The 24693-nt window shown below is 35.9% G+C and overlaps 2 protein-coding genes across 2 annotated transcripts in view; one reads left to right on the top strand and one right to left on the bottom strand.

The window, feature by feature from the left end:
* The window catches only part of osmr (oncostatin M receptor), a 30150-nt gene extending 26183 nt beyond the window's left edge, over nt 1-3967 (bottom strand). Inside the window, exon 1 of the mRNA XM_016284666.1 lies at nt 3802-3967. Within this exon, the coding sequence (XP_016140152.1) occupies nt 3802-3967 (166 nt within the window). The remainder of the gene's footprint in view (nt 1-3801) is intronic.
* lifra (LIF receptor subunit alpha a) overlaps nt 1-23648 on the top strand; it is a 27364-nt gene extending 3716 nt beyond the window's left edge. The window contains exons 2-18 of the mRNA XM_016284641.1: nt 5279-5412; nt 6064-6206; nt 7536-7689; nt 10212-10484; nt 12498-12627; nt 13424-13557; nt 13682-13827; nt 15030-15183; nt 15399-15463; nt 15580-15799; nt 16935-17117; nt 18622-18723; nt 19855-20004; nt 20140-20277; nt 20486-20582; nt 22114-22180; nt 22298-23648. Of these exons, the coding sequence (XP_016140127.1) occupies nt 5346-5412; nt 6064-6206; nt 7536-7689; nt 10212-10484; nt 12498-12627; nt 13424-13557; nt 13682-13827; nt 15030-15183; nt 15399-15463; nt 15580-15799; nt 16935-17117; nt 18622-18723; nt 19855-20004; nt 20140-20277; nt 20486-20582; nt 22114-22180; nt 22298-22885 (2811 nt within the window). The 5' untranslated portion in view covers nt 5279-5345 and the 3' untranslated portion in view covers nt 22886-23648. The remainder of the gene's footprint in view (nt 1-5278; nt 5413-6063; nt 6207-7535; nt 7690-10211; nt 10485-12497; nt 12628-13423; nt 13558-13681; nt 13828-15029; nt 15184-15398; nt 15464-15579; nt 15800-16934; nt 17118-18621; nt 18724-19854; nt 20005-20139; nt 20278-20485; nt 20583-22113; nt 22181-22297) is intronic.
* The last annotated feature ends 1045 nt before the right edge of the window (nt 23649-24693 follow it).

Genomic DNA, 24693 nt, shown 5'->3' with positions numbered 1-24693 from the left:
CTCCAAATTAAAGGACGCTACATAGAAAAACATTTTTAAAGATAAGATTGTCTGATTTTTTAGAGATGATTATTTTTATTATTATTTTATATGCTATAATTATTATACCCTTAATCCATTATACAAGCTAGCTTAGCTTAATAGTAATTATTAAGCTTTTATTTTAAATTAATATAAACATATAGATAATATGCAATATAAGTTTGAATCAATAGCTTTAAACATGACATTCAAACAAGTGTTTTTATACCTATAAATATTATCTACTCTATAAACTAACTGTACAACTTTTACTTGCACTTATATGGCAAGATGTTTTTAAGTTTTCCTCTTTCATGGATAGATCGTTTCATCTTGTAAATGTTTACATTTTTCATATTGTTCAATCTTTTCATCTTTGGTAGTGAATCGCACTGACTCTCTCACAAGAAGTGAATCACAGTTTCAAGGCATGTGATTGGTTGTTCATTACTGATGTCACACTTTCATGTGCACGTGCTCCATTAACTCTGGATCAAGCCTGACTTGACAGAGAAAGTTGATGATCAGCTTCATGGTACCAACAAAGCCAGATTGGACTGGTTTGGTTTTGTCAACTCAAAACAAATCCTGTAACCCCAAGTTTGTTCAGCCACCATCATGGTACAGGCCCCAGTATTTATAGATAAATACTGATTTAGTGTTTCTAGTTTTATTTGTTGAAGGCTGTTTAGTATTAGTTAGGCCTATATACTATTATAACTAGAGATGCACCGATTGCAATTTTCTTGGGCGATTCCGTTTTTTTTGTGAGTGTGATCTGCCGATAACGATTTTTGCCGATTCCGATTTTCTTTGTAAGAACTATAATTGACAGCATATACAAACAAAAATCTACTTTTCTTCAACGCAAAGTTTTATTTTCATAAAAAAACACAAGTAAAAAGTCAGTAATAAAATAAGAACAAATAAAAAAATTGCGAACAACAGCACAAATAAATGCAATAGAATAAAGAGAGCTATGAAACTAAGTTTTTCAGGTTAAGTAAGTTTTTATTCAGTTAAGAAATACTACAGAAATTAAAGTAATCAAATGTAAAATAACACATCCAGTGCTTTTTTACATTTGATTACTTACATTTCTGTAGTCTTCATTGTAAAAATTAAATACAGATTAATGCTTACCATTACATTTATAAAACGTATTCAGTCAAGAGCAGAAAACTGACTGTTGAACTGGATACTCGCCAAAACGGGCATTTTGACTATTTTTTTAATGTATTTGAACGTTTTAGCGCAGTTAGTCATTTTGGTATTTGTGGCTCACAAGCTGTTTGAGACTGAGCGCGGCTTTTGTTCTACTTTTCTTCAACGCAAAGTTTTATTTTCATAAAAAAACACAAGTAAAAAGTCAGTAATAAAATAAGAACAAATAAAAAAATTGCGAACAACAGCACAAATAAATGCAATAGAATAAAGAGAGCTATGAAACTAAGTTTTTCAGGTTAAGTAAGTTTTTATTCAGTTAAGAAATACTACAGAAATTAAAGTAATCAAATGTAAAATAACACATCCAGTGTTTTTTTACATTTGATTACTTACATTTCTGTAGTCTTCATTGTAAAAATTAAATACAGATTAATGCTTAACATTACATTTATAAAACGTATTCAGTCAAGAGCAGAAAACTGACTGTTGAACTGGATACTCGCCAAAACGGGCATTTTGACTATTTTTTTTATGTATTTGAACGTTTTAGCGCAGTTAGTCATTTTGGTATTTGTGGCTCACAAGCTGTTTGAGACTGAGCGCGGCTTTTGTGCTCCACTAATATATATCAGTGGTGGTGCGCGCGCGTTTGGTATAAGCACGAAACCTGCGGGAATGACTAAAATAATGCGCAATACAAGCACTATTTAACCGGAGCGAATGAGACGTGTGTGTGTGTGTGTGAGAGAAGAGGTCGTCGGAGAAAAGAGAGCGAGAATGTGTGGCTGACGTTATTGTCTGTGCCGCTGGTAACAAAACGGATCGGCTCGAAATCGGAAAGAAGTGAGACTGACCGGCCGATCACGGATCCGGGACGATCATGAGGAAAATCGGCCGATTCCGATCCCTGGCCGATCGATCGGTGCATCTCTAATTATACCTTGAATAAGCTTTTATTTTTGTCATTTCAGTTTTTATTTTAATTTTAGTTTGATTTTTAGTATTAGTTTTGTGCTTTAGTTATTTTTAGTAGTTTTTTTTATAAGTTAAATTTTTTTTTATTTTATTTTTTTTTTATTTCCTGTTTATTTTAGTTCTTTGTCTTAAGCTAATTTCTGTTAGTTGCCGAGGCAACATTTCAAATTTTCATTTAGTTAAATTTTTGATCTTATATTTGTTTTATTTTATTTCAGCTTTATTTGTGTTGAAATGCAATCAGCGCTGAACTAAAAAAATGAAAATTTTAGGAATTTACAGAATTGTCAGATGTAGTAAGTTGAAGAATATATTTATTGTGACCATTTCATTTGCAGGTTCGAGTCACCTTGAGCTCTACACTGTTTTTGCTTTTTTTTTTTTGTATAGTTATTGTCTCCATAAATATCATCAATATACTAATAACTATTTTTGCATTATTACTAACTACTTTTTGTAATGGTAGCTTGAATGTAGTTAAACTAAAACTTGTGAGTAGCATATAGCTTGCATGTTTCACCGTATTGTAACTGTCCAAACATTTGATACAACATTCTCATTGTACACTGAAGTTTCACACTTCACGGAAGACCCACCATTTCTGCCAATGCAAACACTGAATTCCAACACTCTGCCGAGGTTTGGGCATGCGTGGGCTGTTATATTTGGATGATTAGAGCGATATGATGAATCTATGAGAAATGCGGTAACCTTTCAGACTGTAAAAATGTGTTATATCTCAGATTCCTTCCAATCATGGCTTTATGTTGGTGATGCAAGGAAATGAGCTGGCAGTGAGCCTGGGTTTTCTGGGTGAAGCGGTATTGTTTTCCAGTCCTTGTTTCGGTAAAAAAAAAAAAATCATATCTGTTTTCCTGTTCTTTGCCCCCTGGCAGTTCCAGGCGGTGGAGTATTAAGGAGATCTGTCAGCAAGACCATTGTGAGCTCTCTAACAAAACCGCAAACAAGGTCTGCAAACACACACGTGATGGTCTGTTTTACCGTTACAGGCGCATGGTTCCCTGACCTGATCTAAAGTTAATATTAAGAATCCTGTTCATAAAGGATAGGCCTATGTGTTATTTGAAAACATGCTTTTTATATGGAAAACTAGTTGATGGGTTGTCTTAATGTCTGTTCCAAAGTTTTACAGTGCAAACTATTCATTTAGAGTGCCATAATTAAAAATACATAAGGAAATATCTAATCATCCTTACTAATTGATTAGTCTGTTTTTCCATCCAAAACAAGATTTTTATGTTTTTTGAAGAAAACGTGAGTGGTGCTTGCATGTGCAAACGATGATGAGTGTTCTGGGTGGTTGCTTTCGTAGTGTCCTGTAATATTCTGGTCTCTAGATATGCATTGGTCTATTGTTTAGTTCAGTGCTGGACTGCAAACATGCTGAAATAATTTCTTGGGTTTAGGGGTTTGCTTAAATTTTTGCTCAGAGTTTGAGTAAAAGTGATGGTGTTTGCTAAGGCAAGAATCACCACTAAATATGTTTATCGGTTATTCTGGCAGAATAGCCAAAATTTGCTATTTTTCAAAAAATATTTATTTTTTCTTCTTCTTTCTTGACTTCTAAACTGCTTCTTTTTCTTGCATACAGTATTTTTTTTTCAGGTTTCAGCTTACTGGAAAAGTGAAATGGCTTCAGTTTCAGTATGAGGTAGTGTTTGGGGATTCGTTTACGGGAGAGACTGTGCTTGGAGGCTTGTTTAAACCTGCATTTGGCATCGGTACCCAAGACCAGATCTGTCATATGAGCTGCAGCTTCACCCTGTGCCTGTTTGTGATCCATTTTGCAAAAAAAAAAAAAAAACCTTGGCTGGTGCGGATTTCTGAATCTGTTAGATTGGTAGTCAGTGAGCCTTGCTAAAACTTGTTAAGCATTAAACTGTGGTGTGTAACTCATCCACAACATTAGTGCTACAGACGTATATTTCCTCAAACATGCGCTGTATTGAAACCAGTAAGTAACTTCCTAGAAACCACATAGAAATTTGCTCAGAAGACCTCAGACCTTGATTGCACAAATACAGCGAACAAAGCCCTTCCAACCACTATGTCTAGCATTCTTGCAAAAAATGTAAAAAACAAACATCTAGTTATTTAGTTTCTGTTTTCATGTGTTTTTCTTTTTACGGTCTTGATTTAGAAGTAGGAGTTGCAGCTTTGTGCTAATTTAATCTTTCATAAGAATGTGATGTATTCTGTATTTACGCCCTTGTGAATTCACTTTGGAATGTCCTGCACTGATAAGATGCTCATGATGCGAACCAACATCGTGCCACATTTTTTCTACCTCAGGCCATTTATGAATGTCATGCTAACACCTAAAAACATATCTACACATGAAAGGGCTTGTTCGATCAGATTTGCATTCCTAAATTCAATTCGTATTTATTTGTATAGCGCTTAATTCTAATTTAATTTAATTTAATGCTAAATTCACATACTCGTTTCTCCACATACTTGTTTTCTACTTTTTGTTTTGCTGTGTGTGATTCCACCCTCTGATTATTTTCCCTATAGTATTTTGCCAGTTGGTGAAAAACACAGCATATTCCTACCCTACCTCAAAAGTTTAGGCATCCATCTTAAAAGCTCTTGGACCAGAGGTATATTTAAAACACCGATAAATCAACTTGTCAATTGCACTCGTTCCTGTTGCATTTCCTCAAACTAGCAACCTGCATGCTGTAGCTGCTGTTCATAACATTTCAAACAAAAGATAATCATGTGCATTTGATCCGATATAACTACAGCACAAGTTATGAGAAGCGTTACTGTATGTGAATGCTTGGCTAAAGAGATGCAACTTTAATCTGGATTTAAACTGGGAGAGTGTGTCTGAGCCCTGAAGATTATCAGAAAGGCTATTCCAGAGTTTAGAAACCACTTGCAAAAATGAGTCCAGAGTATATGTATATGCAGAGTGTATGTCCAGTATATGCAAATTCATTGTTTACAATTGCAAGCTGTTATTGACTTTTGTTTCCAGATATATTAAACCTCCTGAACGCATCAATTTTACAAAATAGAAGAGTTTTATTCTAATTGTATTATTTTATTGAGAACTTTAATCTCATGTTTTTGTGATTTGTTGTAGGTGTGAGTTCTGTTCTCCAGGTCTCGAGTATTCTGTTGTTTCTGTAAGCGGTTCCAGTTTGGTCAGTATGCAGGGCTGGGTGACTCTGGCTCTGTTGCTGAGCCTCGGGGTCAAACGCTCCCTCGGACAGAATGGTGAGTGTCATCAAGATTGATCAAGACGTTTTTGAGAATTCTGCTTAGTCACTACAGGTTTAACTTGGATTATGTGACATTAATGAAACATTTCGTAACTGGTTTTAACATCCACAGTTAAATGTATCAATATATTTAATTCAGTTCAAAAGTTTGGAGGTGGTGAGATTTTTTTTTTTTTTATGTTTTTGAAATAAGTGCAGTACAAAATAACGGATTTCTATTTGAATATATCTTAAAATGTAATTTATTTCTGTGATGCAAAGCTGAGTTTTCAGCATCATTACTACAGTCTTCAGTGTCACATGATCCTTCTTATTGTTTTTCAAAATAAAAACTTTTGTAAGGTCATAGATGTATTTACCGCCACATTTGATCAATTTAATGTTTCCTTGCTGAATAAAAGTATTAATTTCTTCGAAAAATTATCTTAACTTTTGAATAGTATTGTATTTACTGAAAAGAGCTGAAACTCCTTATTTGCTCTGAAACCTCAATATCACTTTGCATCATCTGACCACCAACAATCATAGTGGATCGAATAATCACACATTTTACAGCTGGTTTGATTCATTATAAGTATATGCCAGGATTTAACAAATGAAATGAGTCTTTTGGTCATGTCTCTTCTCCCTCTTTGTAATGTTACAGGTGTGGGTGAACTTCCTGTGCCTCGTGGTTTAACCCTAAGTCCTGATTTCCCTGCGCAGACTCTTTCTTTGACATGGCAGAGTGACTCATCGCTGTTTGACCTTGAGATTTTCCACACCGAGCTCATGAATGTGGTGCTGAATGTAAGCGCTCTTACGTCCCTGCATTTGTCATTTCAGCTGTTAATCTGTGTCGCAGTTAGCTGCTGTTGAAATATGCATTTGGATGTGTGCCATAAAGCACTGAACGCTGGGAATCCTTTCAGGAACATCCTATTACAAAACTGTTCCACCTTCAGTTCAATAACAAGAGATTAAATGCAAATACTCTGGAACCAGTTTCTCCGCTCAATGTTTTCATGTCTCGTATGAGTCACCAACTGTGATTGAAGAGCTCAGACATACATGTTATGATAGAAGTAACACTCATATCTAACTTGTTTTGAAATTTGTTAGTCAATGTTTGTTTTTCCATATTGCAAAATCTTTTTCTTATTGGGATGATTTATTATTGCATCTCAGCCCTTAAAGGAATTGTCAGGGTTAAATGCATCTCTGTCGACAGCATGTTGATTATATATATATATAATAATGTCTGCTGGCTTTTTATTGTAATTGCATTACTGTTCCCTTTTAAATGAGGGACGAGTCGAAATGACTTCCTGTGGTAATCGACAACATGCCACAGACTCTTGATAGATCTAAGATGTATTTGGTGCAGAATATTCATAAGTCACCATGAAATCAATGTGTATTTGTTTACAATTCAGAAGTTCATGTTATTCCAAATCTTGAATGAAAAAAATAATAACTTGCTCCGCTTCGAACCAAATTTTCATCTAGGCTGGCAGGAAAATAATGTGAACCAATAGCCCAAATCAAGCTGTTTAGTCATAGTTTTAAGCTGTTGTTGTAGGTAATGTAGCCTTTTTAAACTATATCTCCAATAGTTAACAAAAAAAATAATTGACTGAGTCTCCACATCCTTGTCAATAAGCCACCTCAAAAATGTAAAGGAGCAGATCGTCCAAAATCCTCTGCAAACTCGCATTCAACTCCAAATATTGCAAAAGTTGCAAAGTGCCTGTCCACTTTTTCAGCTGCCTGGAAGTATTTTTTTGTACTTTTTTTTTCTATAGGGATTTAAACGTGTAAGCCATGAACCAAACCAACCGGCAATGAGGTGACTTTGATTTGAATCAATCAAATATTTGAAAATTGGACCAAAAGACAAAGTACAAAACGATCTATCGACCTATGGTTGTCACTAAATATTGATATGCAAGTAAATTGGGTTGGGAATGCTGATTTTAAGATGTTCAGGATCAATTCAGCTGTTTGGTTTTCAAAATGTAGAGCATGACGCTAACAACACCAAAGCCGTGAGTTCGATTTCCAGGGCATGCATGAACTCACTTTGGATAAAATCATCTGCCAAATGCATAAATGTCAATTTTCTTTTTTAATTTGTAGGAGACGGTGGCAGTTAAAGCAGATCCTGTGACAGGACTGCATAGTTGGACCTGGCACTCACCCTTACCCTTGGAGTGCACTTCTCATTCTGCGCGCATCAGAGCACGAAACCAGCAGTCGGTCAGCCAGTGGAACCCCCTTCAGACCATTCCAGGTACTAAAGCACTTCCGAAATGGTGCTGGTCCTGAAACCTTTCTCAAAACCAGCCCACTAACAAACATAGCACTTTGTGGCCCTTGTTTTGGAAACTTATTTTAGCATCCAAAGCAAGTCTTTATCCATCTGTTATGACAGTAAGAAGTTATACCATGAGTTTTATTTGTTAATTAATTCATAAATATGGTATTTAAAACCCTTTACTTCAGACAGACCGGGAAACTAAAGTCGCTGGAGTAACTGTGCAGTGTGACGAAAATAGAAGCTGGCCTTTAAATGCAGACACATCCGTTGATTATAATGGCAGTGATCTAATTTCATACCATATAGTTTTCTTTTTACGTTTGGAGTTCTTGTTTTGAAAACTATACTTGGGAAGGACATAATCGGTTTCTTTGGATGCACTAGAAAACATTTCCTCTTTAAAGAAAAATTAAAGTCGTTCAGGGATCAACGCTAAGGATTTTTTCTACTGTCAAATTTGTACTTGCCCTGCCAACATTTTCACTGGCCCTGCCACAAAAAATTAAATAGTTGCTGTTATCATTGTTTTTGATCTGATCTTGTGTTCTAATAAGCTTATATGACACCAAAATTTTAGATACCAATTCGATTTTACAATTCTCTATTTCAATTTCGATACCACAGCAAAAATCACTAGCCAAAAATAAACATAAAGTTTAAACATTATTAAAGACAAGTGACAGCCAGTAAATAAAAACAAATGAACAAATTACAAGTAATAGCACACTTAAATATAGGTCTATAGCACAAAGATGAACGAAATGATGCTTTAGGTTATATGTTCAGTAACAGAAATTGAAAAATCACATATAAAATAACATTTGCATATTCTTCACTCTGTGTTGCACCTTCATTTTTCATAACCATTTGAAATTAGAAGCAGCTACTGCATTTTAATCATGAATTGGGAAAAAAAACAATACATGTGCAATGTTTGATTTTTATTAGACTGTATAGTTACAAACTACATTTACTCCACGCCTGTTTCACATATACTCCGTTTGCAGTGCGTGTTTTTTTCCTTTCTCATGTTGAGCATTCACTCGATGCGTTCCGAGCGGTGCGTTTGCAGCATCGCAGCGATCGTTTCCTCACCGAGTCTATTTTTGCTGTGCTGCACAAGCTGAATTAAAGTTACAGTGCATTGCTCACGTTAAAAATGTACATGGATTGATACGAAATGTATTAATTGCACCATAAATGCATATCGGCTAATTAAAGTACTTTTAGCTATAGGGGTAAAGCGAGGAAAAGTACCCTACACTTTTAGATATACATGGTAACCGATGGCACTCGTGGAGTTAGAAAAAGTTATTTCTATGACCAGCAGGGTTAACGTTGCTTGTAAAACAAATAAATAAATAAAAGGGCACGAGACGGCTGTTTCTGTTAATGGTAAGTCTTAATTTAAAATTGTGATCGCCTACTACCTTTTAACGTAAGGAAAGTTTTTACATGTTTTGCCACTTGCATGAGCATGGTAATATATAAACTTAATATATATATATAAGTACAGAAGTAAAATGCATTTAATAATATTGCTCTTAAACATGAATGTCTATGAAATATAGTATTACTGTGTGAAAAGATCATCACTATGCTGAGAGAGAGAGAGAGAGAGAGAAAAAATTTGATTTCAAATTTGAAATCAAAATAGGCTAATGGTGGTATTAGCCGCGGATCATAGTGCACTGAGCAAGCACACTGAACCAGTGCTGCTTCTGCACCGCAGAGGCTACGAACCGCACACGGACTGCACTGCAAACGGATCCTCCCTTAATTTCGTTCACTCTTTGCCGATATAATACAGCACTCAACTGCCATGCATGCACTATAGGGATTTAAGAATCAGTGAAGACATTAGCGATTTCGGAGTGGACACCGAGAGTCGATTCCAGTGCTGGAGTCGACTCCGACTCTAGTGCTATTCAGAGTCGACTCCCCATCCCTAGCTCTAAAAACAGCCAGTTCTCCTCAGAAACGCATTCATATAAAATTCAATGTTTGGATTTCCTTCCTATATTTCGCGCATCGTGAACAGTGATCTTGCTCTGACTGCTACAATATTTTCTCCTCTTTGTGTCTGACTTCATAGTCTCTGGCTTCTGTTAACGGCCGTTTACAGACTAATTATAATAATAACGTAATATTTCCACACACATAGCCTTTGGGAAAATAAATGCTGTGCAAGCACTGAACGGAAGATAGTCACAAAAATGGACGGTAGATCGGTGCATGAGTACTGAATGGAGTTGTCTTTCACGCACAAATACTTTTTAATCGCTTGAAATTTTATTTTAACAAGGCTTAAAAACACATGCAAATGATAAAAGTTTGTGATGACGCTGCAGTGGCCCGATCGGGCAAGTGACAAATCCGTCTACCGTCCCGAACGTCTTTCACGATTGCCCCGGGCCATCGGGCAGTCCTTAATATTATAAACCGTTATATAAACCATATGCCAAACTTATGAAATCTCATCCTTTTGTCTCTAGGGTCAGATATTCCTGAGAAGTCTGAGTCTTTCATGTTTCCCCAAGATAAAGTGGTTCCTGTGGGCAGTAACATGACCTTCTGCTGCATTGTTAAGGAGAAGGACGATTTCATAGAAATGATGTACGGGCGTCAGGAGATGAGCGCCACACGACTGAGCAGAAGAACGTATGCCATCACAGTAACCAACCAGCCAGCATCGGGCAACACGGGCACCAACGTGATCTGCTGTTCCCAAAGATTGACCCTCACAGGAGCTGTGGTGTTTGTAGGCTGTGAGTTTAATTCTAATATATAGAAAACTATAATATAAAGAAATTGATATCATATATTTATATCATATATCATAAATATATTTCAGGTAATTTATATCATACATTATCATTATATTATACATCATAATTAATTTACATACACTCAAAAGTGTAGGGTTGGTAAGACTTTTTAAAACCCTTTTTTTTTTTTTTTGATCAAAAAAGTGTAATGTATTCCTGTGATGCAAAACTGAATTTTCAGCATCATTACTCCAGTCTTTATTGTCACATGATCCTGTAGAAATAACTCTAAGATGCCAATTTGGTTCTAAAATAAATTGTATATTATTAATGTCGAAAACAGTTGCTGCTTAAAATTTACAAAACATTTACTTAAATAAATGTTTTCAGGATTCTTTGATGAAATAAAAAGTTCAAAAGAATTTTCAAACAGTGTTTATTTGAAATAGAAGCCATTTGTAACATTACAAATGTATCTATATATATATATATACAGTGCCTGGCGAAAGTATTCATACCCCTTCATTTATTTCAATTTTTGTTGTTGCAGCCTTACGTTAAACTGCTTGTTGTTAATTTTTTTCCACATCAATCTGCACTCCATACACCATAATTACAAAGGAAAAACAGGACTGTCACAACTTTGTAAATTTATTAGAAATAACTCAGTACTTAGCTGAAGCACCTTTACAGCCTCAAGTCTTTTTGGTTATGATGCGACAAGCTTTGCTCATCAGCATTTGGCAATTATCTGTCATTCTTCTCCTCACCTCTTCACCTCTCAAGCTCTGTCAGGTTGGATGGGGGCAGACACACATTTTCAGGTTTCTCCAGAAATATTTGTCTATAAGCCACTCTTGCTGCGTGTTTAGGGTCATTGTCCTGTTGGAAGGTGAGCCTTCTGCCCAGTCTGAGATTCTGAATGCTCTGGACTGGGTTTTCTTTAAGGCTATCTCAATATTTTGGTGCGTTGAGCTTTTCTTCTACTCTGACGAGTCCCTCAGTCCCTGCTGCTGAAAAACAGCTCCACAGCATGAGGCTGCTACCAGCACACTTTACTTTTGGGATGCTACTCTGCAGGTGATGAGCAGTGCCTGGTTTCCTTCAAACATGATGCTTGGAATTGAGGTTCATCAGAAATGCAGCAGAATCTTTTCTGAACTCTTCCCCAGATGTGTGGCTTGATGCAATCCTGTCTCTGAGCTCTACAGGCAGTTCTTTTGACCTCAGGGCTTGGTTTTTGCTCTGATATGCATTTTCAGCTGTTGGACCTTTTATTAAGATGTGTGTGCCGTTCCAAATCATACCCATTTAATTGAATTTGCCACAGGTTAAACAAATCTACAAGCACTACGAATGCTCCTGAGCTCAATTTCAACTGCCCCAAATATATGATAGAATCATTTAAGTTTTTTATCTTTAATAAATTTGCAAAGATGTTAAAAACCTGTTATTTGCTTTGTCATTATGGTGTATATAGTGTAGATTGATGTGGAAAAAAAGTAATTTAAAGCAGTTTAACATAAGGCTACAACAACAAAAAGTGAAAAAAATGAATACTTTCGCAAGGCACTGTATATATATATATATATATATATTTAAATTAATACTTTCATCCTGCTGTTTTTAGTCAAAAGTGACAAAATAATAATATAATTAATTAACAATTTTTTTTTTTTTAAATAATTGTATATACCATTTTTATATTCTGTTTCTTTTTTTCCAAAATTGAGTCCAAACATTGGGTCCTGTTTGCATTTCATGAAAAAGGCTGTATGAATGAAAGTGGCTGTAGTTTTTCTACTAGGTATTTATTTTCATAAGCGGTTTGCTAAAATGTTACGATATATAAGCTCTATAAGCTTCAGTCCAGCACTGTGAAATGCACATACAACTTCAGAAAGCAGAAAAATTAGATTGTTCATTTTTAGCGTAATGACTGGCACATAGATGATTGCTGTGCAGTGTTAAAGAGCGACTTGCATGTGGCTTTGTTGTATGTAATTGCTGTAGATCCGCCGGGCGATGAGGGCTTGGTCTGCGAGACGCGGGACCTGGCATCCGCAGAATGTTCTTGGAAGAAAGGACGAGACACTCGCTTTAGAATGAAGCGCAGCCGCACTAAATACACCCTTAATGGAAGGCAAGAAACACACTACACAAGAACCACTGACCGCACACGCTATCCCATTTGGCTCTTGGTACCAGAATGTCCTCGGTACATAAAAAGATCCCCAAACAGCAAACCACATTAAATGAGATGGAAAAGGATACTTGTGTAATGCAATGTATATTTTTACTGCTAATCCAAGAATTCCATTAATGTTCTAATGAAATCATTATACCATTTCTTCTGGTGAGATTATATCAATATCATTTTGTATGTATGTTTTTATATAAAATAGAAACAATTAAGATATTAACTATTGTGATTATGTAGAAGTTAATATGAGATATTTAATAATTATTTATTATTATTATAATTAATTCTAATAAATGTACATACAGTACCGGCTAGACCAGAAACTTATTTTTTTTTAAATATATATATATATATGTTTTAAAAGAAGTTTCTTCTGCTCATCAAGGCTGCATTTATTTGATCAAAAATACACTGAAAGAGTAATATTGTGAAATATTATTACAGTGTCGAATAACTATTTTTTATTTGAATATATTTTGAAATGTAATTTATTCCTGTGAGGCAAAGCTGAATTTTTACTTTTACTCCACATGCCATTATTCCACATGATCCTTCAGAATTAATTCTAGTATGCTTGATTTGCTGCATATTTGTGTCATGTGTATGTTTACTGCTAATCCAAGATGCCCATTAATGTTTTAATATAAATATCACACAATTTCTTGTCGGAATAAATGAAAGTCTAAATATGATTAAATAATGAATATGATTTTATAAGGCATATTTCTATCCACAGGGACTGTTTGGAGGCTAATGAAAGGAGGACATGGTGGTGTAGCTCGAAGGTCTGGGAGGAGAGCTGGACTCTGGTGGCTCGAAATCCTCTTGGAACAGTCCAGCTCACTGACTCGGCCCAACTCACTGACCGCGGTACCGGATTTTCAATCCATGTTCCGTTTCAATGAGTGTATCTACATTATAAATAGAGTCAGAGCGAGTGTCTTAATATTCTCATGATTGTGAAGTCTTGTGATGGTTTTTGTCTCTCTTCCAGTACATCTGTTGGCTCCAGTGAATGTGACAGCGGTTGAAGTCGAGGCGTGGAGCGCCACACTGCAGTGGAGCTGGTCTGTGGCGGCGTATAAAAAGCTGGAGATGGTCTGCCAGCTGCAGCTCTTCGCCCATGAACTTTCCAGTACGGTAAGTTCGCTGCTCAACTTTCAGCTCCCAGAACCCTGTTTGTTTTTGGTGTGGTCTTGGAGTTAAAGGGATAGTTCACCCGAAATGAAACCTCTAACATCATTTACTGACATTTACTCAAGTAAAAAAAACAACAGAAAACGACTTGTATGCCAAGATCTTGAGGATTTTAAGTGATCATGACTCTCAAGAAGTTCAATAAAAGCACCATGAAAGTTGCCTAAAGTAATACAGTAGCTTTGTAATTTTTATTCATTCACTGAAAATGTTTCCCTCTGTCCCAATAATGCACATGCATTTGAATAATGACTTAAATTTTAAAGTTTGTTCTTTACATAAACTTATTTTATGGCTTTAGAAAATTAAGCACACATTTAGAAAAATTAAAACGGAAGACAGAATTTGGTAAAAAAATAAAATGTAAGAAAACATGTATTTTAGTAGGGCCCAAAATATGTCATTTTATTAATTTAATTTTTTATAAATTGTTGCTAAATTGCATACGTTTCATGATTTCAATTAATTAGATATGCTTTTTGATTTGCTAAAATGTATTTTAGCCATCAAAATAGAGTCCAGAAAAATTAAAATGGAAAAACAGAATTTAGAAAAAAATAAAACGGAATTTAGAAAAAAATAAAACTGATTTCATAGGGCTGAACATGATTCATGCTTGCTGTTTTTCAATATATTTTTCCAATTACATACATTTTTTTCTTAAAAGGATTTTCCTGATAAAGTAGGATTTGTTGTATCAGATTAAAATATGTTAAGTAATTGAAATGTATTTGTTTGTTTGTAAATTAATATTATTAAATGTTTGTATACAATTTATTTAAATATTTGCCAAGCCATTGCTGATATGGCATTAAAAGGATAGATAGATTGATAGATGGGTATACTTTGTCAGAATCGCTGACTGTACAGGTTTGAAATAATATGAGAGATAAATTATAACAATAATTTTGGGTACCTTTTCACTGCAATAATTGTTTCCCCCATTGTTTTTTTTTATGCACATTTCAAACTGTTCTTTAAGCCATCTTGGCAGTGATGTTTTGTAACTCACTGCATTCATCAAAAATCACTTTAACCCATCAAAATCATCATATAACCGATTGCATGCAAGAAGACTATGTAATAAATAGCTACTGATTTGTAAGGCGATCAGCTGATATTTCTCTCTCTGTCTGTGTTTGTAGCGTAACTACAGTGGTCCAGGTTTATCTTCTGTGGTGCTGGAGAGTTTGTGGCCAGATGTGGACTACACTATGACTTTGCGCTGCGGCTCTAAGCACAGTTTCTGGAAGTGGGGGAATGAGAGCGCCCCCTACAGGATCCACACTAAAATGGACCGTTAGTAGTTAAAATAACTTGCAGAAAATTAAACACCACATACGACATCTCAGATATTTACAGTTTAATTAAAACTGTGGCCTAGTGGTCAGTGCAAAAACTCCAATACACTAAGCTCATGTCATTCATAGCTTGCTTTTCTACATCATTTCCTCTTATTTTTATGTTTATTGTATATTAACTTTATGTAGATCTATAACAAAGTTTATTTTCAGGTCCTGATGCTCTTGATGTCTGGATCTGGATGGACAGCAGTAACACAGGACGTGTTTTTTGGAAAGTAAGAACAGCTTTACGCTTGCCGTCATCTAGGATATGAAATGCTACCGCACCCATAAAATTGAATAATGTCATTCTTATTAATAAACATGGTGCCGTGTGCCTCTTTTCATTCAGCCTCTGTCCGTGAGAAAAAGTCACGGCGCATTAGCCGGCTACGAGGTTTCTCAGAGCTCAGCGGAGGAGGATGGGAGGACACCGGTTTCTCTTCCTCCTGGGAACTTCAGCTATCCCATCATCCTTAACAACAGCAGTGACATCACCGTTGCCGTGGCAGCACGAAACCCAGCTGGTCTCTCTCAGCCTTCCACTGTGACCACACCAGCATACAGAGCAGGTACAGGGAGCCATTTCATCCTTCAGCTGCTAGGCTATTAAACTGTTGTTTTGTGCATCATATTTGGTGTTTTTTTATATTTTATTATATAAAGTTTTAAAATGTTATAAACTTTATATAAATATATTTAGATGCTAATATACTTAAAACCAGTTTGAATGTATTTATTATACTTATACACACATTATACAGTGTCTGTATATATGTATTGTGTGTTGTTTATTGTTGTTATTTTATTATTATTATTCATAATTTAAAAAATCACACACAACCATTATAAATTAATATATTTAAATGTATTTTTATATATTAATAATATAAGTAATTTTAATATATTGTATGTATTATGTGTTCTTTAGTAGTATCATTATTATTATGATTAAATAATTAAAAAGTACATGTTTTTATTTCTGTAATAATAATATTATTAAAAGCATAATTAATAATAATAATAATTACTAAATTTAAATACATGTTTAGCGCCATAGGCATTAAAAAGAATTGAACATGGTTGTTTTGACATTAAAACTGTTTGACTTTATTCTGTGTGTTTTCTGACTGGTCAGAATTGTTACAACCTTTAGTTTACTTCAGTAGATAAATGGAAAAATGACTAAAATAATCCAAGAAAGGCCTTCTTAATGGCTGTTTTATGTGTAAATTAAATTTAAATAAACTAAATAACTGTTAATTAAGTTATTACAATTTTTAATTATTAAAGTTTCTTTAGTGGAACTTTGGCACTAATTGCTGTATATCGCAGTTAACTGTTTTAATCCATTGATTTCAGACTAGTGTTACACTCCATGCGTTGTCTGTGATCTTCTTTCCTGTAGATTCCCAGCTGTCTGTGTCTGAGCTGCTCGGCACAAATGGATCATTTGTCCTCTCCTGGCAGCCTAATGTCAATGCGAGCAGCGTGTACACTGTGGAGTGGGTCCCGACCGGCTGCAGTGGACTCTGCCCCGTTGACTGGAAGAAAGTTCCAGAATCAGACTGCAGCTTCACAGTGAACTCAAGTGAGTCTTTTAAATTAATTGATTAAATCAATTAATCAAATCAATTATTTTAGTAAATACAGTGATCCTTGAAAGTATTTGGACACTTAAAGGGATAGTTCACCCGAAAACTGTAGATTCCCAGCTGTCTGTGTCTGAGCTGCTCGGCACAAATGGATCATTTGTCCTCTCCTGGCAGCCTAATGTCAATGCGAGCAGCGGGTACGCTGTGGAGTGGGTCCCGACCGGCTGCAGTGGACTCTGCCCCGTTGACTGGAAGAAAGTTCCAGAATCAGACTGCAGCTTCACAGTGAACTCAGGTGAGTCTTTTAAATTAATTGATTAAATCAATTAATCAAATCAATTATTTTAGTAAATACAGTGATCCTTGAAAGTATTTGGACACTTAAAGGGATAGTTCACCCGAAAATAAAAATGTGATGTTTATCTGCTTACCCCCAGGGCATCCAAGATGTAGGTGACTTGGTTTCTTCAGTAGAACACAAACGAAGATTTTTTAACTCAAACCGTTGCAGTCTGTCAGTCATATAATGGAAGTGAATGGGAATCACGACTTTGAGAGTCAAAAAAACATGATGTGTCGATTGATGTAAAAACACGAAACGATCAGTCTGTGCAAGAAACTGAACAGTATTTATATCGTTTTTTACCTCTGATTCATGTCTGAACTGTCCTGAGAGCGTTTTCTTCTTCAGCCTGCGCGTGACGCGTTGTCGTCGTCTTGCTTTACGGCAGATCACAGACTTATAAGTGCATTACCGCCACCTATCTCTCTAATGGACCATTGACACTCTATCTACAATCTCAATTAGGAGTGTCAGTGGTCCATTTCAGAGATAGGTGGAAGTAATGCACTTATAAGTCAGCGATCTGCCGTAAAGCAAGAAGAAGAAGATGCATCACGTGCTTGCTGAAGAAGAAGACTCGAACGCGCTCAGGACAGGCTCTATCTACAATCTCAATTAGGAGTGTCAGTGGTCCATTTCAGAGATAGGTGGCGGTAATGCACTTATAAGTCAGCGATCTGCCATAAAGCAAGAAGAAGATGCATCACGCTCTTGCTGAAGAAGAAGACTCGAACGCGCTCAGGACAGGTCGGACATTGCGCTGAATCAGAGGTAAAAAACTATATAAATACTGTTCAGTTTCTTGCACAGACCGATCGTTTCGTGTCTTTACACATCAGTGTATCATCACGAGCCGCAGGGTTTAATTTGGTTTTGTTTGTGTATGTTTTTTTGACTCTCAAAGCCGTGATTCCCATTCACTTCCATTATATGACTGACAGACTGCAACGGTTTGTGTTAAAAATCTTCGTTTGTGTTCTACTGAAGAAACAAAGTCACCTACATCTTGGATGCCCTGGTGGTAAGCAGATATACATCACATTTTCATTTTTGGGTGAACTATCCCTTTAATAATACCTGAATGGCATTGCATAGATTAAAAAAAAAAACTAAAACATCTGCACTCAAATGCTGCAGGATCTTTTCTTTACACTAACTTCGCTCTTCTTCATCATCTTCACTCACTGTTATTGAATCAGCGGGTGTTTTGATGATTGTTTTAATGGTCAGTTCTTGTGCTTTAAAATAAATGCCATTTGTTTTATTATTTTGTCATCTGATGCAATGGTATTCATTTTTAAAATGTGTGACTTAAGTGTCCACATACTTTCAGGACAACTTTACACCACACATAGTGGAAACCTACTGGAATTTGCATTTCTTCATGCTTTGTTTACACCACGACTGCATGCTTTCTCTGTGCACTTCACTGATTATTAGATTCTGTTTATTTCAGACTCTCTGGTGGCAGGAGTGAGGTACACCGTATCCGTGTACTCTCTCTCGACCGGCGCTCCTACGCTGCTGCAGAGATGGCAGGGATACTCCCAGGAAATGAGTAAGAGAAACATTGCTGTTCACCGCTCATAAGGCACTTTCACACAAACAGTAGGGCCTTTACTGTGAATTCCACAGCATTTCTCTGCTTACAGGTCACATGTCAACAGGACAAAAATATTAGCAAACCATTAAACTTGTTGCAGCGGCAAATGAATGGTAGCTTTCTGTAAAACACAAACAAGCCATTGCTTATGTGAATATTGTATTCATGCATTTATTGGAAAGGTTAATCCACCAATTTAATTTTTTTTAATTATGATTTTTCCGATTAAAAACATTACAATTGTGATTTAAATACAATTAAAAAAAAAAAAGATCCAGGGGCCAGTTGCATAAAAGCTTTAGACTAGTCTTACAAGCTAGTCATCTAATAAGACTGGTCATATTTTTTTTTACATAAAAGCGTAGAATAGTTTAATCCAAAAATAAGATTGATTACCCTTTGGATAACTTCTAGTGCTTTAGACACTTTCTTAACATAGAGGCAAAGTTTATGCAGCTGGCCCCAGGTGTGGGATTGTTTGTAGGGCTGCATGACTTGAAACAAATAGTTTGTAATTATATAGCAATATGATGACAACAGCTGTTGTTACTGCTATTACTAAAAATATTAAAATAAGAAATATTACTAATGTAATATTTCACCACACTTGACATGTGAATGAACAAAATCAATGAGGACACAATGAATAAAACAAACCCTACCTTTATATCCACATGATGGATGGAAAAGGGGAGCATTCGCTCAACTGACGACTGTATTATTATTACTACTACTATACTAGTACTGCTACTATTAAATATTAAACAAAACAAGAAAATGTGAATATTTAGATATTTATAGCTTAGGAGGAGGAGACATTTCATTTTAGACAGCATTTTATTTTACTCAAATTAGTATGTACCCTCAGCATACTTATATTTATACAGCATCTGCAGTGTTTATTTTGTTAACTTTTAGGAGTACACTCATATCAATGGCCTCAAATCTGGCAGACATGGATTAAAAGCCACAAAACTCCCGATTATGATTTCATGATGTCAAGATGACATAAATCACTGCTAGATTTAGTCTGTTTTTGACTGTTTGTATGTGAATCTATTCTTTCTTTTGCTGGATCTTCTGTAGTTCCTTCACAGTCGGTTAGTAAGCTGTCACCCAGTCAGACTGGCTCTGATGTGCTGCTGTCTTGGAAAGCCACCGCGATGGAACACCAGAGAGGCTTCATACGCGGATACACCGTCTACCTGGCAAATGCTGCACATCTGGATCTCATTGGTTAGCACTTTCACACATAGAAATGTATATAAATAAAAATATTAATAAAGCATGTTTTTTTCTCTCTTGCAAAAATGTTAATTATGGAAATCTTATCGCTTGTATATTTTAATAATTGTGTGGTTGTGTTCCTAGCTAATATCTCTGATCCTGAAGTGCAGTCGTACAGGGTGAAGGGTTTGTCTCCGAGCTTTTATAAGTTCGTAGTGAAGGCCTACACCTCAGCTGGGGAGGATGCAGGGTCGACTGTGGACATTAAAATAGAGATGGACAGTAAGAAATTATGAAATTCTTTCAAATATTCTGTCATTGTTCTGTAGCTGATTTGATATTAAAGTCAACACTCATTTATAGATTTCTTTTTATACATTAATATAGAAGAACTAGTGACTTTGTAATTTAGATGAGATGTTTTGATATTGCAGATAACAAACTGCATTATATAGTTCTCCTAAACGTCTGCTTTTCTGTGTTCATCCAGCTGCCGACATGTTGTTTGTTGGCATTCTTGTGCCGTTGGGAATCATGTTCTGCTGTCTCATCCTCATCAGCATCTGCTGCTACAAGAAGAGAGAGTGGTAGGACTTTATTAATGGGCTTTAAAAGCATTTCCATTAAGTTAAATAATTTCCAAAACCCACTAAATCAAATCAATTCAACCTAAATGGCTTGCAGTATGAGCTACAGCAACAGACTATTGTTTCTGCCTTACTGATCAACACAAGTCACTGTTATTTTAGTAATATATATACTAATATATTGATTATTAAAATTTGAATTAGTTTCTATTATTATATTGTCCATTTTAAGTTTGAGTAATTTTGTTGCATTGTTTCCTCATGTTTAGTAGTAAATTTGTCCGTTTTTATTTCCATTTTTGTAATTTTAGTACTTTTATAATGAGGAATATTGCCCTGGCAAATAACTGAAATAAAATAAGTTTAAGTTTTTATCTTTTGCTGCTACATAAGAGAGACTGTTGTGCTTTAATAGCATTTCCATCAAGTTAAATAATTTTTAAAAATCCACTAAATCAAGTCATTTTGACCAAAATGGCTTGATAGTATGTGTGCTATAATTGTGTTCTCACATCAGTGTTAACTTAATGTAGTGTTTATTAAAATGTTTTTATTTTTATGTTTTTTTGTTTTTGAGTTGTAGTTTTTTTATATATGTCTATTTAGTTTTTATCCGTTTTTATTTCAGTTTTCGTTTTAGTAATTTTAGTATTTCAAAAACTGCTACTTTTTAAAATTAGAAATGTTGCCTTGGCAGCTAACTGAAATGATATATGTGACCCTGGAGCACAAAAGCAGTGTTAAGTCGCTGGGGTATATTTGGAGCAATAGCCAAAAATACATTGTATGGGTCAAAATTATAGATTTTTCTTTTATGCCAAAAACCATTAGGATATTAAGTAAAGATCATGTTCCATGAAGATAGTTTGTAAATTTCCTACCGTAAATATATCAAAACTTCATTTTTGATTAGTAATATGCATTGCTAAGAACTTAATTTGGACAACTTTAAAGGCAATTTTCCCAATATTTAGATTTTTTGGCACCCTCAGATGTCCTATCATATTTATTCAGCTTTCAGATGATGTATAAATCTAATTTTCAAAAAATTTAGTTTTGTGGTCCAGGGTCACATGTTTTTTTCTCTACAGTACTTGTTCTACAACAGACTGTATTCTTCCAGTCTTACTGATGCACAGTGTTATTTTTAGTATCATTAATATACTAATATAGCATTTATTCATATTTTGAATAATTACTTTCCATTTTAGTTTGACTAATTTTCATTTCTTTTAGCTTTAGTCTATTTAGTTTTCATTCATTTTTATTTCAGTTTCAGTTTTATTAATTGTAGTACTTCAGTTTAAACTAAAAGAAAATTAGGTTGAAAATAAAAAGTGAAACTGAAATAAATTAAGTTTTTAATATTTCATTTAATTTAATGTTTATTTCAATTAAAAACGATTACATTTTAAAACATTTCGTTTTTCAGTTTTAGTTAACACCGTTTTAGTTATACAACACATACAATGTAACAACATTGATGTAAATCAGTTGCCTTTATGGTTTTGTTTTATTTATGTAATTCCAGGGTAAAGAAAGCTTTCTATCCTGAAATCCCTGGACCTAAAGTACCCGGAGACTGGTCCTCCCCACAGGTAAAACCTTTCTCGATTAGTGTTCGCTAAGACAGGAATCACTATTACTATTTCTAAAAACCTAATGCTACGAACATAAATGATTCCTCAAACTGCTTTGCTGTTGTTTGCGTTTAGGGTCCTCTGGATGTGAAGCCCTCTCCTCACAGTCTGGTCCACATTGTGGAGAATCCGGAGAGGGATTTCACTAAGGAAGGCCTGTTCCCGGTCCCAGAGGAAGAGGAGGAGTCTGAGAACGACAACATCGAGGTCGACACCGACTCGGATGAACCGGCCCTGCTGAGATACTACAACCATGTGGTCGGTGACGGCTCACACAGTAACCAGGTCTCAGACTCCTCCGGTTCCTCGACCGCCTCGGTGGGCTCCACGCAGACTGAAATCACCTATGCAGGCATCCAGAGCCCCACCTCCTCGCAGGGGGCGTGCGGTGGCGGAGGTTACAGGCCTCAGATGCAGTCCGTCGCGGGTCCGGCCGAGCCCCAAATCGAATTCGAGGCCGACTTCCAAGACGATGGATTGAATACAGGCTACAAACCCCAGTGTTCCTGGCAGCTGGATTCTCCAGAGGCGGAAAACTTTAGCGGTTCGCTTGGCAGCCCTACATCGGTCACATCATCCCAGTTCCTAATCCCAGAATCCTCTGAAGAGCAACCACAGCCTTCAAACACCTGGTTCCACAATTTTCTCTCTGGAAAATCCTGAGAACGCACTAGCTTTTATTTTTCTTTTGTTCATTTGTGCCGTTCACCTTTAGGAGGATGTTTTCGGTTCGTTTTAGGGTTTGTGCCCTTACTGGAAATCGCTCACATTTACATAATCAACGTCACTACTGTTTCTCAAGGACTTGTGATACTGACCAGACAGGTGAAGTACTACTGAAGAGCTGAAGGTGGTCGTATCTTCTCGCGCTCGCTCGGAGCAGTATGACGGTTTCCCTTAGGAACGTCGCTTCTATTCGTACGAAAGTGTTCGTGCCTCTTTCTTGCAGTGTTATTGGAGTGATCGCAGTACATTTTCATCTTTACAGCATTATATTGTGTGCAACATTTCACTGCTTTTTTTTTCAGTCCTAATTTTACTAACAGTTTTGTAGCAGTTAGACGTAGGAGGTCCAAAAAGCAGCCTAAGGCTACGTTTACATGACACCGATGTAGTCAAAAACGGAAAAGTTTTTCCCTTGAGTTTTTAAAAAGTTTCACGTATACATGACAGCGTTTTCAAAACCATTCGCGTTTACACATATCCGTGAAAACGGCCAAAAACGCTGTATTACGTATGCCAGGCCAGTAGTTGGCGCTGTCACCTTGTTCGTAAACAGTACCTGGTGCCGTGTGTATATGATGCGTCTCCGCTGTTGGTTGTAATATTGGTGAAGTAAATCCACACTTTGTTGAAGGAGCATTAGCAAACTCTTTGAGCAGCAACAACAGTACCATGTACTCCGCCATTGTTGTGTATGTTTGTTCGCGCCTGCATTTAAAATCGCTACGTACTGCGCATGTCTACATGCCTAACACGTACTACGCACCCGCATGATGCCACCGTTTTCAAAGATTCCCATTTTGGGTTTACACGGAAACGACAACTGTGACGTTTTCAAAAACTTGCACTCAAAAATATGCATTTTCAGTCCCCAACACGCCGTTGTCGTGTAAACGAACAGGCAAAACGCATGAAAAAAGTTTCCCGTTTTTGGCTGAAAACGTTGTCGTGTAAACGGCCCCTGAGTTGATTGACTCCAGCAGTTTTTCACACATTTCTCTGCCAGTAAAACATGTCGATTTGCATTTCAAAAGATCAAAACCAGTGCATTTAAGGCTTGTTCTCAAAGCTGCGCCGCTTTCAGGTGATTTAAAAAAAATTGTATGTAGCTTCAAGCAACAACTTCTCGAGTCTTGCTCTCTATTTAAACATGGGTCTGCACGTTGAATAAGCTGACAGTACAAAAGGAAAATGGGAGAAACATGCATCTCTGATTTTTCTTAAACCTTTTCCCTGATTAAGGAAAACAGCTGTTAAAGTGTTTTCATGATCTTACGTTGTCAGCTTAGTCTGTGTAAGATGCATGTAAACACACTGTGATGCAGCTAGCTAGTTCTGTGTATTTTTGATTTGTGGTTGACGCTCAGTCAGCATAACTTGTAGAAAATTACCTTCTATGCTAGGGCTGCATGATTTTGGGAATAAAGTCAAGTTGTTTTTTTTTTGTGTTTTTTTAATCTCCAGGGTTGCTGTACTTGCTGGGCTGCACAATTTGGCCAAAAATTGTAATTATATAGCAGTGAGACTAATAATATTTGTTTAATTTTAATTGTAATTATTATTACTACTGCCATTAATAAAAATATTAAAGAAAATAACTAAGATGCATGTAAACACACTGTGATGCAGCTAGCTAGTTCTGTGTATTTTTGATTTGTGGTTGACGCTCAGTCAGCATAACTTGTAGAAAATTACCTTCTATGCTAGGGCTGCATGATTTTGGGAATAAAGTCAAGTTGTTGTTTTTT

The sequence above is a fragment of the Sinocyclocheilus grahami genome, unplaced genomic scaffold (assembly GCF_001515645.1).
Source record: "Sinocyclocheilus grahami isolate Dianchi unplaced genomic scaffold, SAMN03320097.WGS_v1.1 scaffold186.1, whole genome shotgun sequence".
NCBI lineage: Eukaryota > Metazoa > Chordata > Actinopteri > Cypriniformes > Cyprinidae > Sinocyclocheilus > Sinocyclocheilus grahami.
The sequence above is the reverse complement of the archived record's forward strand: the minus strand, read 5'-3'. Positions and strand labels throughout refer to the sequence as shown.